The sequence below is a fragment of the Plasmodium gonderi genome, assembly GCF_002157705.1.
Source record: "Plasmodium gonderi DNA, contig: Chr13, whole genome shotgun sequence".
In the NCBI taxonomy this organism is placed as follows: domain Eukaryota; phylum Apicomplexa; class Aconoidasida; order Haemosporida; family Plasmodiidae; genus Plasmodium; species Plasmodium gonderi.
In genome coordinates this window covers 497,477-513,333 of record NW_021628938.1, presented here as the reverse complement: position 1 = coordinate 513,333, position 15,857 = coordinate 497,477, and the positions used below count along the sequence as shown (strand labels likewise).

Below are 15,857 nucleotides of genomic sequence, written 5' to 3'. Positions count from 1 at the left end.
ATTTTTAAACGTAATTATAGTGAATAAATTTAAATTAATTCTCCCATTTTATATAATGAACGAACTTTTTAAGTGAAAATAATTTGTGTATAAAATTTGTTTTCATTTTATGATTTTACTGCTTTTTATTTTTTTCCAAAAAAAGGCACACAATGTATTTTACATTTTAAAATAGGATAAAAAATATGATTTAGTTGTTTGCATTTTTTCGTACCCCTATGTATACATTTTTTTTTTTTTTTTTTTTTTCATCATATTTTTTTATTGTATTTTCCCAAACCAATTTGAAATTCTATATAAGTTTAAAGTGTGAAATAATTATAAAGTAGAAAAAAAAAAGGAAAAAAACTATCAACGCAAATATGACACGAAATTATATTTCGACATCTTCTTTTCCTTCTCTGAATCCTGCTTTTTTTTTTTTTTTTTTACCTTTTCGAACATCCTTCGTAAATCATAAAGACCATTTCAATTTGGCAGCACCACGGTACATAAATTAAAAAGTAAGACATTAAATAGAATGAAAACATTTATTGAAAATAATAGTGTATATGCAAGTAATGTAACAGAGAATGATGCAAATTTAATAGGCAAGTGTAAAACCATTGAAGAAATAAAAAATAAGTACAAAAATGACAACCCTTTAAATTATGCTAGCATAGATAACAATCATATAGACAAAAAGGAGACAGAAAGGGAAAAAGACAACAACTCTGAAACAGAAACGAAAGCGAAAACGGAAATAGAACTGGAACAAGAAAACGAAGACCAAACGGATAAAGAAAAAGTAAGTAGTCATGATTCATACATAAGTAATAAAAACATTAAAGAAACTAAAAAAGCTTCTATGCAAAATGGAAAAAATTATATCGACAAGTACGAAAAATTATTTACAAAAAATAACAATTACAATGAGGAAATTAGGCAAGAATCAAACAGTAATAACAAATCAACAGTTAAGCATAGACTGTTCGATAGAAATGGTACTAATACAACAAATAAAAGTAAAGTTTTAGTATCTAACACAAAAAAGAACAAATATTATAACTTTAAAACTGATTATAACAATTTTAATAGTAAGGTACCCAGTTACAATTCATCCAGCAGAAATTGCAGTGAAGCAGTTAATTCAAAGAGAAAGTTTTATGCACTTGGAGAGATAAATACAAATAATCATGTAAACGTAGAGATGTATGAATCACTCCATAGATATAACAAAAGTATGCAATTTAAAATTAGTTCATTTTTTTGACGTTTTTGTATTAAATCCGTCTAAACAAGAAAAGTATAAAATTACATATATGCAGCAAGTGTGCCACAGCTCTATCATCATTTTTTATATTATACCTCTTCTCTTTCTTGTTTTTTTAGAACATACGCAAAATAGGCAGGGATCAGAAAATATTCATAAATTCTCAACGGCGGTAACCACCTTTTCATGATATAAATGTTAAATGTTTACGTCAATTCTGTTGTTATTACTGTCATATATGAACACAGCATCTGTTATAGCAGAAACTACCTCATGCGCAACGTTTTTCCGTGAGCTTAATTTTCTCCGAAATGATTACCATTTATTGTTATATATCGAGCATTATTCTTCTAACCTTTTAGGATTCTAAGGAAAAAAATATTGACAATGCAATTCTAGAGGACTGTGAAAATATAAAGAAAGAAGACCAAAAAATGAATAACTATGATTTACTTACAGACAATACAAACAATGGGGATTATTTGGGAAATTTAAAAGGTGGTAGTAGTAATGTAAAAAATATGTTTCATAGAAATGATGATAATAAAAGAATGAATGAAGATAACAAGGAAACTAATTATAATTTTCCATTTAGTAATAGAACATATAATGAGAATCTTAATAATAATCATGAAATTGATTTTAAGAATAATATTAGATACAATTCTACAGGTGTTGATATTCCAAAGCATAATAATTCAAAAAAAATAGATATGAATATTTTGTATAATAATGATATAGAAAAGTTAAACAGCAATTTATCTGCTTACAATGATACAAATAAACTAAGTGAGTTGCAAGAAAAACATAAACATAATTTTCTCTACGAAAAAGAGTACCCAAGTTACATAAATGAAATAAAGGAAAAGACATATAGTAAAACGAAAAAAGACAATATCGATATGTATTCTAACAATATGGCTTTTTATAATGAAAACAACTCCAGAAAAGAATTGAGGAGCAATTTTATGAATAATGCAATGAACAATGCAATGAACAACGCAATGAACAACGCAATGAACAATGCAGTGAATAATGCAATGCATAATAGAAAGAAGGAGGAAATTTTTACCAGTGAAAAAAAAGGATCCAACGAGAGGGAATTAGACATGTTCAATAAGTATAACTACAACAGCGACGTCAGACATAAAGTGGCCACTAACGAAAGTGATATGAGCAGCAAGAAGAAAAAAATTTTAGAAAATTTGATGAATATTAACAAAAATAATGATGAAGAATCAAGTAGAACAAATTTTAAATTGGATAATGTAAAAAATAATCATGTAGATAATTATTATAAGAATAAAATTGCACTCCATTATGACTACAAAAATTCAAATCACAGACGTTCAAATTCGACTAATGTGAATGTTGGAAGACAAGCCATTGACAGAGTTAGTAATTATATAAATTACGCAGATGATACACAAGCCAGAGTAAACTACTACAATGACAGAGAATCGAGGAGTATTTCAGGCTATGAAAAATATTTGCAATTAAAAAATAACAATAGTAATGGAGTTTTCTCTAGGAATATCCCAGACGATGTAAAAACAAATGAACTGAATAAGAATCTCAATTATGATGTAAGCACCGTAGATGATAATAATGGAAACATTCACAGTAACAACAATTATATCGATGCACATCACAATGTCAATAATAACCCTACCAATTTGAAGAATAATCACGATTTACCCAATCTGAAAAATCTGGATCTCAATGAACTAAGGAAAAAGCATATGAGTAACCTAAATCACAACAATGAAAAAGAGTCAAAATATTCACACAAGGAGGAATCGTATACGGATAACAAAAACGAAAATTATAATTTGTATGTGATAAATGAAAAGAATAAAGTACAATCGTTATTAAATAACTACGAGGATCTATTCTCGTTCGACAAAAATATAAAAAAGAAGAATGATATTAAAAACATTGTATGCGTATGTCAAGCAAGTAAACAAATGGCTCGATTACAGCTACACATGGAAGAGGGTAGACAGATGCTAGAAACGGAAAAGAATTTATTTAAAAAAAAAAAGGATAATTTTGAAAAAAAGGTTGAAATGTTAGCAGAAAAAGAAAAGGAGATAGATAAAATTCATTCTCAAATTAAAGAAAAGGAAGTAATGATTGATAAGAAAAAGAACGAAATCGAAGAAAAAGAAAAATATGTCAATTCTATAAAAATTAAGTATGATAATGCTCAGAAAGAATTGTTAGAAAAAATGAATGAATGCATTGCTATAGAAAATAAATGCAAAAACAAATTGCATGAATATGATGAGAAGTTTGGGATGTTTAATAAAAAAATTAAAGAAATGGAAGAGAGAGAAAAGGAAATCGAAAATGAGAGAAAAAACATGGAAAGAAAGGAAAAAATGCTAAGTAATGACAAAAAAGATTTAGAAGAAGAAAAATTACTAAATATGAAAGAAAAAAATGAATTGGAAATGCTAAAAAAGGAATTAGACTCGTTAGAGAAAGAAAAGAAAAAAATAATCGAATGTGAATACAACAATTTACATAATAAGGAAGAAGAATTGAGACGAAATGAACGAAGTAACCTCATAAAGGAAAACGAATTAAAAAGCAGAATTGACAAATATAATGAGTTAGTTGATGAATTAAATAAAAAGAAAAAAGAAGTAGAAAATGAGAAATTGAAAGTTTTAGATGAATTGGAACAAGAAAAAATGAAGCTCATGAATGAAAAAAATCATTTAAAGATAGAAAAGGAAAACGAAATAAATTTCATGAGGGAGGAATTGAAAAAAGAAAGAATGTTAATGATAGATGATGTGGAGAAAAGGAAAATGATTATGCTAGAAGACATTGAAAATACTAAAAATAGAATGCTGGAAAATATAGAAAAAGAAAATAAAAGGATGAAAGATGAAATTGAAAACGAAAAAAGAGCCATGCTAAAAAATATGGAAGATGATAAAGAAAAATTCAAAATTTATGTTGAAAAAAAATTCAAAGAAAATTTGGAAAATGAAAAATTGTTATTAGAAAAAAAATATGAAGAGGAGACCAGAAAACTGCAGAACGAAATTGCCAATGAAAAAAAGAATATACTCAAAGATAGAGACAATTTTGAGCATCAAAAAAAGATATATGAAGAAGAATTTCGAGCAAAGTGTGAAAAATATGAAGAGAGTATACAAAAAAGGTATGAACAGTTAGATGAAGAGAAAAACAAAATGAAATACCTTATAATGAAAGAACAAGAAGAATTGGAGAACTACAAGAAAAGAGTTTATCTTGACATCGAGGAAGAGAAAGACAAATTGTATGTACAACAAGAAAAGATTAATTTAGAAAAGGAAAATTTACTAGTGGAGAAAGAACAAATAGAAATAGAATTAAAAAATTATAAAAACTTTAAAGAAAAGGAAGAAAACGATATAAAAATTCGTATAATAAATTTGTCGCAACAGCAGGAAGATTTAAATAAGGAGAAGGAATGTTTAGAAAAGGAAAAGGAAGAAATTGAAAAACGAGAATTCGATTTAGATGAAAGAGAGCAAGGTCTAAATAATGACAAAATGCAGATAGAAGAGTCACGAAAAATATTCGATGAACAATTAGAAAAAATTAAAAAAAATAAGGAAGAATTGTTAAATTATGATAAAAACTTAAAAACAAAAGAAATCGATTTAATTGAAAAGGAAAAGGAGCAAAAGAAAAATGAAGATGAACTACATAAGAAAAAGGAAAAGTTGAACGAATTTGATAGTGATCTTAAGGAATATAGTGGTAAGTTGCAAGGAAGAGAAAAAAAACTTAAGGAAAAAAAAAACGAACTACAAAAAGTTAAAGACCAATTGGTTAATTATAAAAATAGCTTGAAACAAAAGGAAGCTCAATTTCAAATGATCGGGAAACGAGAAAAGGAGCTGCTAGATGAACAAACGGTTATTCAGATTGATAGAAATAGTTTAGAAGCAGAGAAAAAGCAATTCTTACTCATGAAAGAGAAACATGAAAAGGATACTGAATTTATACAAGAACAGTTGAAACTTTTGCATGAACAACTCAAAAATAAAGAAAAATCTTTGAAGGAAAAAGAAAATGAAATCAATTTGTTGAACAAATTACAAGACTGTCGAAGTAAAAGCGGAAAAGGTGCAATTATATCGTTAAAAAATTTAGATAATAGAAAACTGAGTTCAAATTTATCTAGAGCTAGTAATTCTAAAAACAGAGTAAAGGTGAAAATTATTGGGAAAAACAAATTAGATTTAATAAGAAGAAATAGAAAAAAAAGCATAAATTTTAACTACAACAACCTGGAAATTAATAATAGTATTCAATATATTGATAGTATGATAAATGAAAACTTCAAAAATAAACCCTTTTTAAAATATAAAAATAATAACAGTTTAGGACTGTCCGAGGCAAATTTTCCTCCAGATCATGTTAACAATAATGACATGGGACCCTATTCCAAAACTAAAGCAGATAATTATATGGAATCAAAATATATGAAGGATAATACTTTTAATTATGATAAGAATGGGTCGAGAATAGATGCTTCGCACATAAGTATGATCGATAAAAATGGTCCTAGCGTTCTCTCTTATGCTGTAAAGAATACAGTAGAATATTCTCAAGCTGTTGATGTGGGAAATTGTTTGGAGAACACATCTAATAAAAACAAGTACCTCAAGAGCAATGTCCCTATGAGTAACGTAGGGACAAGATTAAGAAATAACTTTGATAAAGAATCATTTGATCCAATTAATAAATTCAACGCGAATAATGACAATCAAGGAGTCAGCAATAATTACGTGAGCGAGATGACTAAGACGAACGAGGAAAATTACGAAAAACGTACAGATAATGATATGACTAGCAATATTACTAGCGATTTGGTCAATGAAATGGATAATAATAATGCCAATAATTCCAATAATCTTAATGAATACATGAAAAATTACAATGAAAACCGAAATTATGACAACTATTCTAATGACCCAAACAATGGACATTATAAAAAAGGAATGGGGAAAGTGGGAACTCATAATTATGTTACCGAGGAAGGTAGAAACAGAAACCATATGACGATGAAAAATAAATACAATTACGGTTACAATGATAATGAACATATGGATGATGATAAAAATCTGGAGGAGAGGAAGTATACTAAGCAAAATAGCGCATACACAACTAATTCCTATACCAATAGTGACAAAGCACCTGGGAATATGAACCCAAATTCCAAGGAAAACACACATAATAACAACAACTATAACAACTACAATTGCAACAACTACAACAAGCACAACAGCCACAACAGCTACAACATCAACAACATGAGCACAAATATCAAAATGGGAAATAGCAATTTCAATGACACCTTAAATTCGAAAAACGTTTCGCGTATGGATTTGAAGGAAATAAAAAATCAGGAAAATAACAACAATATTTTGTCATCGTTAAATGTAAATAATTTAATAGAGTCCGATTTGATAGATATAAAAAGTAATTACGGAACATACTCTGATAAAAATAAAAACAAATATGATGATGATATGTATTTAGAAAATTATGAACAAAAAGGTATGAACATGATGACGGAATATGACAATTATGGACAGAATAAACCCAAAGGGCATGTCCAAAGTATTGATGGTATTAATAAGAACATTAGTACTATTAATAATGATGTGGATCATATAAACAATAACATAAATAATATTAATGATAATTTGCACAAAATTAACAGCCATGTACATTCAGTCGAGAACGTTTCGAGATGTTTTCCTCCCACAGCGAATAACGGAATCAGCACCCATACAGGGGAAAACAATACCCTTAGAGGTGATCATAATAATAATCCAACAACAAACAAAAATAGAAAAAATCTTGCATCCCTGAATAAGATAGATAATTTGGTGAATAAAAATATGCAATCCATAAATCACATGTCAAGTTTAATGCAAAGTAATAAAAAGAAAACTTTTCCATTTAACAAACAAATGGAAAATTTGAAAAATAATAATTTTACAAAAACGAACAAAAAGAACAATAATGAAAACCTTTTTAATTACAATAACGATGAGAATGATGCCTTAAAAAAAGAAACTAGTTTTAATGAATTTTTAGAAGATGTAAATTCTGAAAAATATTACAATCCTTCCGAGGTTCGTAATGAAAAGGAAAATGACGATTTTTATCATAATATGGAAAAATCATTGAATGGTAAAAACATGAATGACTCGTATGAATGTGAAAATGTAGGAAATTACAACAATATCAACATGAATAATAAGGGTAGAGGAATCGAAATGGTGCACAAAGGTTGGAACAACACTACGGAAGATAGAGATCACAATGGAGGCAATGGAAACACAAACGGAAATGGCCACGAAGATGACTATAGTTACGATTATGGAAATGGTAATAACATCATGAAGAACCGTGTTACACATTTATCCTTTCAAAAAAAAAAGAACAACATGAAAACAATGCCAGATAATGGATACAATAGTGACAGTAATATTTTTCGAAATAATAACTTTGCAAACAATGAAGAAACTTGTGGAAAATTAAATTCAAATAACATTAAATACAACAAAGAGAACAAATTGACAATGCGAAACAATAGTAGCAACATCTATTATAACACTAATAATAACCCATCCCAAAATTATAGAAATGATATTATACATAATAATACAAAAATTAAAAAACAAGAATTACATGAAGAAAACATTTCTAGAAATTTAAAAGAAAGAAAACACATGTTTTCTGAAAAAAGTATTAAACAACACGAAAATGTAAACAGAAATACTAGTAGGGATAATACGATGAATGAGAATATAAACAATGCGACGTATTTGAAAAGGTCAAACATGAACACGCATAATTTAGAGGATGAAAATAAAGATGTGCATATAAATAAACACAACAGAAGTAACAGTAGAACCAATTTAATAGACCAAAATGTAAATAAAAACTCGAACATGGTTAGGATAAAGGGATTTATGAAGGGCATGCAACAAAATGGACGCGAGCTCCTCAATGAGACGGGCGCTAATGGTAGTGGAAATAGCGCAGGAAATATCGGGAGTAACAAAGGAAATAATATAATAGAACAGCTTGACAAAACCCTGCTTAATAAGTCTATCATGATGAATAAAAATCAAAAGAAGTTTGAAAAAAATTAAGAAACAAGCGGAATGAAAAGATGGAGTAAATACATAAATGTCTCCCAGTGATGCACCGAATATTTTGAAGTAATTTTTCCTCGAAGGAACTTTGCATGTGTTGCATTATTGGAGTTATTGCATGCAGTTTGGTGTGCATATATATATATATATATATAATGTGTGTGTATAGGGAAGAACAATAAATATTTGTGAAAAATAATAGCAATGTATGTGTATTTGTATACATGCAATGGGGAACCCGCCTTACGTGCCAATAATTGAGCATGGGAAAAAGATAACCATTTGACAATGACGCATTTAAAATATGCACTAAAGAAAAACCCAAACAATCTTCTGCAAAAAAATTTATTTTGAAGCAGAGCCAAAGCTAAAATGCTTAGCTGTGTTGAATATCACACCTTTTTTAAGTGATAAAAATACTTTTTTTTTATATTTTTAGGTTTTATTTCTTTTAAGTCATATTATTTACCCTTTATTCTTTCCTTTTTTTTTCTTTTTTTTTTTTTTTAAATTAATGACTTCCAAGCTTATGAAGTAAGCTTATATATGTATGTTTGCTCATTATGAATTATGACATTTTCACATGAATAATTTTTTTCAATACCAACGATGCGTGTGAAGATTGATGAAAATTGAGATCTCCAATTTGAAAGGTGGAAGACACAAGGAAAAAAACTCCAAAAAGGGATTCCCTTAGTATTTTTGTTTTCCTCTTTTTTTTTTTCTTTCATTAAATATACTTCTTTTAATAAAATGAAGTTTATAAATTTTGACTCATATTCAAAATAGTGTAAAAAAATTTTGCATGCATTTGTTTAGCAATTTGGAAAATTCAACACACGTTTTAACAGTTATCTCATACATGCATACACAGTGTGTTTATCACGAAGGCTTTTTCAAAAGAAAAAAAAAAAAATAAAATAAAATAAAAAAAAAACGGATAGAACTACTCCCCTATAAAATAATATGCACTCATAGATGTCTTTTTGCGAGTAAACGTATGCATATATATGTATAAGCATGAACAACGTTGTGACCTTTTTTTTTTATGGGAATTAAGGACTAGCCATTTTACTTAATATCCTTTTTTTTCTTTTTAAAACCATTTTTTGCTATTTCGTTCTTTTTCGCACTCATGTAATTTATCAACTCTTCAACTCTGTTTAATTCCAAATTCACGTTCGGTTTATTATGAACTGGCTGATTTATCGTGCTTGCAGTAACACCATTTTGTTTAGCATCATCTGTGCGACTTGAATGACTAGCATTTCCCCTTTGGGTGGCATCTCCAGAGTTTATAAAATGCAGCATATTTTCATAATTTTCCAATCGGCTAATTTTTTCGGCGTAGTTTTCAAAGGTTTGCATTTTTTCAATCGGTATGAAATATTCGTTGTGATAAGAATATAATGTACTATGTTTTGATGAATGAATTTTTTGGTTCTCTTCATTGAACTCTTTCATATATTCATCGCTGTTCCTCATGTTCTCGTTAATCGGTGTGAGTGTCAGTGCAAGTGCTTTATCTCCTTTCGAATTGGTTTCCACGCTTTTTACCAAATCGTTTTGTTCTTTGGACATTGCATCGACCACTTCATTGTGTAGTTCTTTTTCCACATGGGAATCTTCTCCTGTGCTAAATATTGTGGACTCTTCCCCATTTTGTATTTCGATTTGGTCATGATTTTTCTTAAGGTCGTTTATCAATTCTGTAGAATTTACAACAGAACTATGTTCTTCTATCATGCCATATTCTGGATTGTCAATATCATTATAAAAAGTATCATTATTCAATGGAACTATATTTTCATCAATTTTTCCCAATTCCCCAGAATCGTTAATATCATCATAACTTCCACTAAAGTAACTAGATATATTAAAGTTTATATTATTTTCTATAACATCATCAAATTCTTCGGTTCCCTTTTGTTCATCTTCCATTTGGCTAGTTTCACAAATGTTACTATTTGCTACCACTTTCCTAATTTGTTCATGTAACACATCTTCATCGATATCGTTGCTTGGGCATTTTTCATCCCCTGCATTGGTGTATATATATTCCACACTTTTTAAATTTTCATTATTTATGTATTCATCATTATGGTTTAAAATGCAAGGATTCCTGGGAGTATTTCTTTCCCCCTCTAATGTATCCATATTTCTGGAGCATTTAATTTCATCCTGCTCATCTATAAATACATTGTTTCTATCATTCTCTGTTTCGCTTTTTTCAAACATTTGATCACAATATTTTGCTTCTTTCGATTTGGAATGTATTTTTTCCTTTTCATCTTCACATTTATTAGAACTTTTTTCTCGACCTAAGTAATCCTTATTATGATTATAATTTTCTTCTTCCACGTTTAGGTATGCATGTTTTACGTCTTCTGTATGCCAATTTTCTTGCTTAATTTTTTCACCTGAAGTGGGCGTATTTGTTTGAATTTCTTCTTCATAATCAGAATTGTCTTTCAATTCGAATGCATTTTCTAGCACATCTCCGGAAGTTTCTACTTCTTCGATTGTTTCATTGTACACTTCCTTGATCATTTCATTGCAAACATCTTGGATCATACCATTGCCCGTGTCAGTTGCTACTTCCTCAAGGGCTTCCTCTACTGCAGTAGCTTTTTTTCCGTGTGGACTGAGCACACAAATCATGTTACCCTTATCCGTGATATTTTTTTCATTATCTTCCATTTCATGATCACTTTTCTCCTTTTTTGATAAATTTATACACAGTTCACTAGAGACTTTACTTTGTTCATCTGAGAAAAGGGTGATAGGGGGATTTTCCTCATTTTTAATCTTGCATCTGATTGTGTTAGATATATAATCACCTTCGTCATTGTGTGTGTGTGTTTTTTCACTTTGATTGAGGATGATGCTTTGATAAATTTCGTTTATATTTAGTTGGCACAAATTTTCTATATCAAAATTCTTTTTATCTTCCCCATGTTCTGTTTGTTTCTCATTGTCAATCAAGAAATTATTGTTTGCATGTTCAGTTTTGTTTTCCCAAATTGTGTATGTGTTTATATTTTTGTCTGAAAACATCATATATACTTGTTCCTTCAAAAATGGGGAAACAAAAAAGAGAATAAAATTACGCAAGTTAGTAAAGTAAAGATTTACAGTAATAAAAACAAATAAGTCATAAGTTAGTAATTTACTATTTTTATTTTTATTTTATTTTTTAAAAAAAATCCTATTGATTACAACGCACTTGTAACTTAAGAACTCGTTTTTCCTTCTCATCAATTTCTTCCTTCTTTAGTAGCAAATTCTTGAATACTTTATAAATACATTGATAGTATTCTTGTTCATACAAAAATATATCTGCAAAATAGTTGTTGTATATCTCCTTTAATTTTTCCAGATGTTCTAAATGTATTTTTTCTTTCTCTTTAGCTAATTCGCAGTGTAGATGCTCTCTTTCTTTCTACAAAGAAAAAAGGGACCAATAATCCGACAGAAAGGAAATGAATAAGCCAAAAATGGCATAGCATGTGAGTGCATGTTTCAATCTTTTACTTCATTTGGTGATAATGCATTGAAAAAAATAAAAATAAATAGAGTAAAAAAGAAGTAATGAAAAAACAATACACCCCTTCGGGGAAACATCAATGAACTTCTTATCCCTACGTTAATAAAATATCTGTCAATGTAGTTTTCCATTCTCTTTTTCTCAAAGAACGACTTCATCTCCTACGAATGTTTATTGAAGTGGATGCAAACCATGTGTGTATGTTCAAAAAATCCTGCAAACATGACATTCGTGTGACCCCATCCCTTTCGCACCATGAACTTTATATATTTGGTATATTCATCCTTTTTTTTTACACTTTTTTTTCCTTCTTACCCTTTTAAGCCGTTTCAGCTTCTTCAGCTTCTTTTTGTATTTTTCTATCATGTAGGAGCATTTTATCTGAATTGCATGTGTAGAACCGATTTCTAAAGACATTTTCAGTTTTCTCAATAGTACATAATTCGATAAGTATACTTTGTGTGAATTTTCCCAAATGTGTGAATTAAAATTCTGGGTTATATAACTGCTATTCTTTGTACTCAGCTTGGAGTGAATACCCTGCCTGTTTAGTGTGAAAATTTTTATATATGCATTTATGAGGACAATACATGCGTGCTCGCATAAGGGTACGAAAATTCCATGTGTTTGTCTCTGTGTCCGTGTGTGTATCTGCGTGTAGAATAGATTCGTACGTTTATAATCCCTTCTAGAGATGAATAACAATGCAGATGGAAAAAAAAGGATTAATCAAACCATGTATATTTCTTTATTCTTAGAATTTTACAAGTTCAACATATTGTCTCTTCACCAGCTTACCGTTTTACTCCTTTCCCCCTGTGCAAAAATATGTAGAAGCCGTTTTTCAATTCTTAACACACGTAAAATAGAAGCATTTAAGGATATGTGGACTCGTTCGTGTTTATATATATTCTTTTTCGTCACAAGTTTATGAATTCCTTATGTAACAAATTTCACTTGGCTAATAAGCATCATTTTTAAAGATAAAATTTTATGCAGCATAATATTTTTCACTTTGTTAACTCAAGTTAGACGTCACACAATTGGGAATTTTAAAATGCAAGCAAAAATAGGAATTGGAAAAAAAAAAAAAAAAAAAAAAAAAGTAGACACTTTTGTAAAAACATATAAAAAATGTATACTATTTAAAAACACTTAACATATCATATTTTTCTTTCTTCATCTATAATGATGTATATATTAAGAGAATGGTAGGGAAAAAAAAAAAAAAAAAAAAAAAAAAAAAAAAAAAAAAAAACTTCAAAATTTTCGCATTTTCGAATTTTTAAAAAAATGCAAAATGCGGTGGAATGTAATTCCAAACCGAATTATTTCTCCATTTTTTCTCTGTCTTTTCAACTAGTACCTTTTTGGTATTTTTTCCAAAAAATTACTAATTAAGTTATCTGCAAAAGCATCATTGGTTATAGTAATTTTGTTAAGTTCATACAGGTGGTTAAAAAAGTTATACCTACTCATTTTAAGTTCGTAACTATTGTTTACAAAATTGTTTTTGAGAGTTCTAAGGAGCCAATGTTCTTGTATAATAAAATCAGTAATGTCATATGTGACCATGGCATGTAGAACTTCATATGTATTTATTTGAATTGTTTCATCATCTAATTCTTTGAGTATTGCAATAACTTTTTGAAAGAGAATATTATGAATCAGTTCTTTATACCATTCAAAACTCATGGATTCTGAACTTAATATTTTTGTCCATATATTTAAGGCATGTCTTAGAACGCTTGTGTGTGAATGTGTACTTATATTATTGATGGCAATAAGATGAGCACTTGAATTTAGATTCATAAGAACTTGGCTAGATTCTTTAAGTGAAAAAAAGTACCCAAATGATTTTAAGCCTACAATTAACTTTTCCACATTGACGTTACTACTAGAATCTGCATTACTGGTAAGATAATAAATTATGGTCTTCAACAAAATATTATCATGTGTATTGACTATAAAATGAAGAAGTGATGAATTCATTTTTGCATAACAAATTAGTGAGTTCAAAATACTTAACGGAAGAATTTCATCATCTACATTTTTGAGGTCTTTCAGTACTGTATGTAAAAAATAGCTGTTTTCAACTGTACTGTTATCACTGTAGTATTCATTTTGGACAAATTTGGAAAAAATCTCTAACACATTTATTTTTAATAATAAATCTTCTTTTTCATAAATCATGTGCAAATATTTATACACATTAATTTTTATCATTTTACACATGTCACTTAATTTTAAATTGTGATTTTTCATTTCTTCTTCTACTAAATTTTTACTCACAAACGATATATCATCATAGGTGCATTTCCCTTCTTCGTATTCGCTATCGTAGGAGAACATTTCCAAATTGATAATGTCGTCATTTTTCCCTGTACCTGATGATGGAAAATCATTGTTGTATGTTTCTTCCTTTTCTTTTTCGGAATTACTATCTTTTTCGTCACTATCCAAAGGTTTATTTTTTTTTTTCTTGATTAGAAAAATGTCGCAAATTTGTTTGCTATTTATATTTGCACATTCTGAAATAAGATCAAGCAACCTCAAGCGTTGAATATTATCTGAATTCTCCAATGTTCGTTTAAGTTTTTTTAGAAAATCCAAATCAAATATTTCATTTACTTGGATATTCTCTTTTACTAGAAGTTTTACTATTTCACTAGATCGATTGAATGAACAAAGTGATTTACTAAAGATACAAATTTTAATCATTTTTAAATGAATGTCTTCATAATATTCTCCATCTTCTATCATATATTTTTTTAAATTTTTCAATGTAAATATTTGTATATATATATTTTGTTTATATAAAGCTCTTAGGAGAAGATTTGTCATTTTTTCATTGCAAAATATAATTTTTCTTCCCAAACTTAAATTAAATATGTTTCTAATAATGTATGCAATAATAATTAACGTAATTTCATATATTTGTGATTTTTCACATTGCATATTCAAAATTTTATACTCATCTTCATTTATTTTTTCCACTACTAAATTTTGAAGTATTTCATTTATTATATGCATGTCATCTGAATTGTTATTATCATTTGAAACATGAAATGATTTCAAGAAATTATCTAAATAAACAAATGTCTGCTCGATTTTTTCTTCATACAACTCTTCATTTATGTTTGGGTCGAAATAATTGATCATGTCCTCATCGGAATTTTCTTTTCTTACTTTATATTTCTTATCACTATCTAACATTTTTGATTCCTCTATTTCATCTTCAAATTTTAGATAATCACTTCCTACCTCTTCATTGTCAAACTTGTCATCTTCCGTAAGCAAACTGGAATAATAGTTATACGAGTATAGCAGGTCTTCTATATTTATTTCCTTCTGGATGGTCAATAACAATTCATTAGTGAATGTCTTTTTGTAATATGCCTTTATGGCATTCACCTCTATGATTGAACTTTTGTTGGCACTCATTTTGTTTGGCAATAATATGAAGGTTATTTACCCCAATTATTCCTACCTTTATGATTGATGGGATCTTTTAGACGAGCGATAAAGTTAGTTGTAATTCTTACTATATCGTCAACGCATTTGATATGTAAAGGGTGCAACCGAAATGTGCAGGCACTTTCTAAATTGCATTGATAAACACCTTTACTATTTCGTCATATAAGAGTCAAAAAAATATATACCTCACATTTGTTTAAGCCCCACACACATACAAAAAAAAAAGAAAAAAATTAAATGCACAGGTAAAAAGGCAAGTGGATAATGCAAAGAGAATATGTTAGAATTATTAATAAATGTGAACTTGCTCACTTGTGTCATACGAATGTGTGCATAATAAAATAATGATAAAAAGAATGGGTCGAATGGGAAGAAATGCAAATTTTTTAGAAATAGT

General features: G+C 28.5%; 3 protein-coding genes across 3 annotated transcripts; 1 reads left to right on the top strand and 2 right to left on the bottom strand.

Annotated features, from left to right (window-relative positions):
- Positions 1-520: 520 nt before the first annotated feature.
- Positions 521-8,433, top strand: PGO_130750 (hypothetical protein, conserved; the record flags this gene model as incomplete). Its single annotated transcript, XM_028689591.1, has 3 exons — positions 521-1,220; positions 1,372-1,424; positions 1,615-8,433. The coding sequence occupies 3 exons, from the start codon at positions 521-523 to the stop codon at positions 8,431-8,433; spliced, it is 7,572 nt and encodes a 2,523-aa protein (XP_028545392.1).
- Positions 8,434-9,507: 1,074 nt separating this feature from the next.
- On the bottom strand, positions 9,508-12,400 carry PGO_130740 (hypothetical protein, conserved; the record flags this gene model as incomplete). The annotated part of the gene is made up of 4 exons (XM_028689590.1): positions 9,508-11,508; positions 11,678-11,878; positions 12,082-12,144; positions 12,299-12,400. 4 exons carry the CDS (start codon positions 12,398-12,400, stop codon positions 9,508-9,510), a joined length of 2,367 nt encoding a protein of 788 aa, XP_028545391.1.
- A 942-nt stretch (positions 12,401-13,342) lies between these two features.
- PGO_130730 (hypothetical protein, conserved) lies at positions 13,343-15,427 on the bottom strand (the record flags this gene model as incomplete). The annotated part of the gene is made up of 1 exon (XM_028689589.1): positions 13,343-15,427. One exon carries the CDS (start codon positions 15,425-15,427, stop codon positions 13,343-13,345), a length of 2,085 nt encoding a protein of 694 aa, XP_028545390.1.
- Between the last annotated feature and the right edge of the window lie 430 nt (positions 15,428-15,857).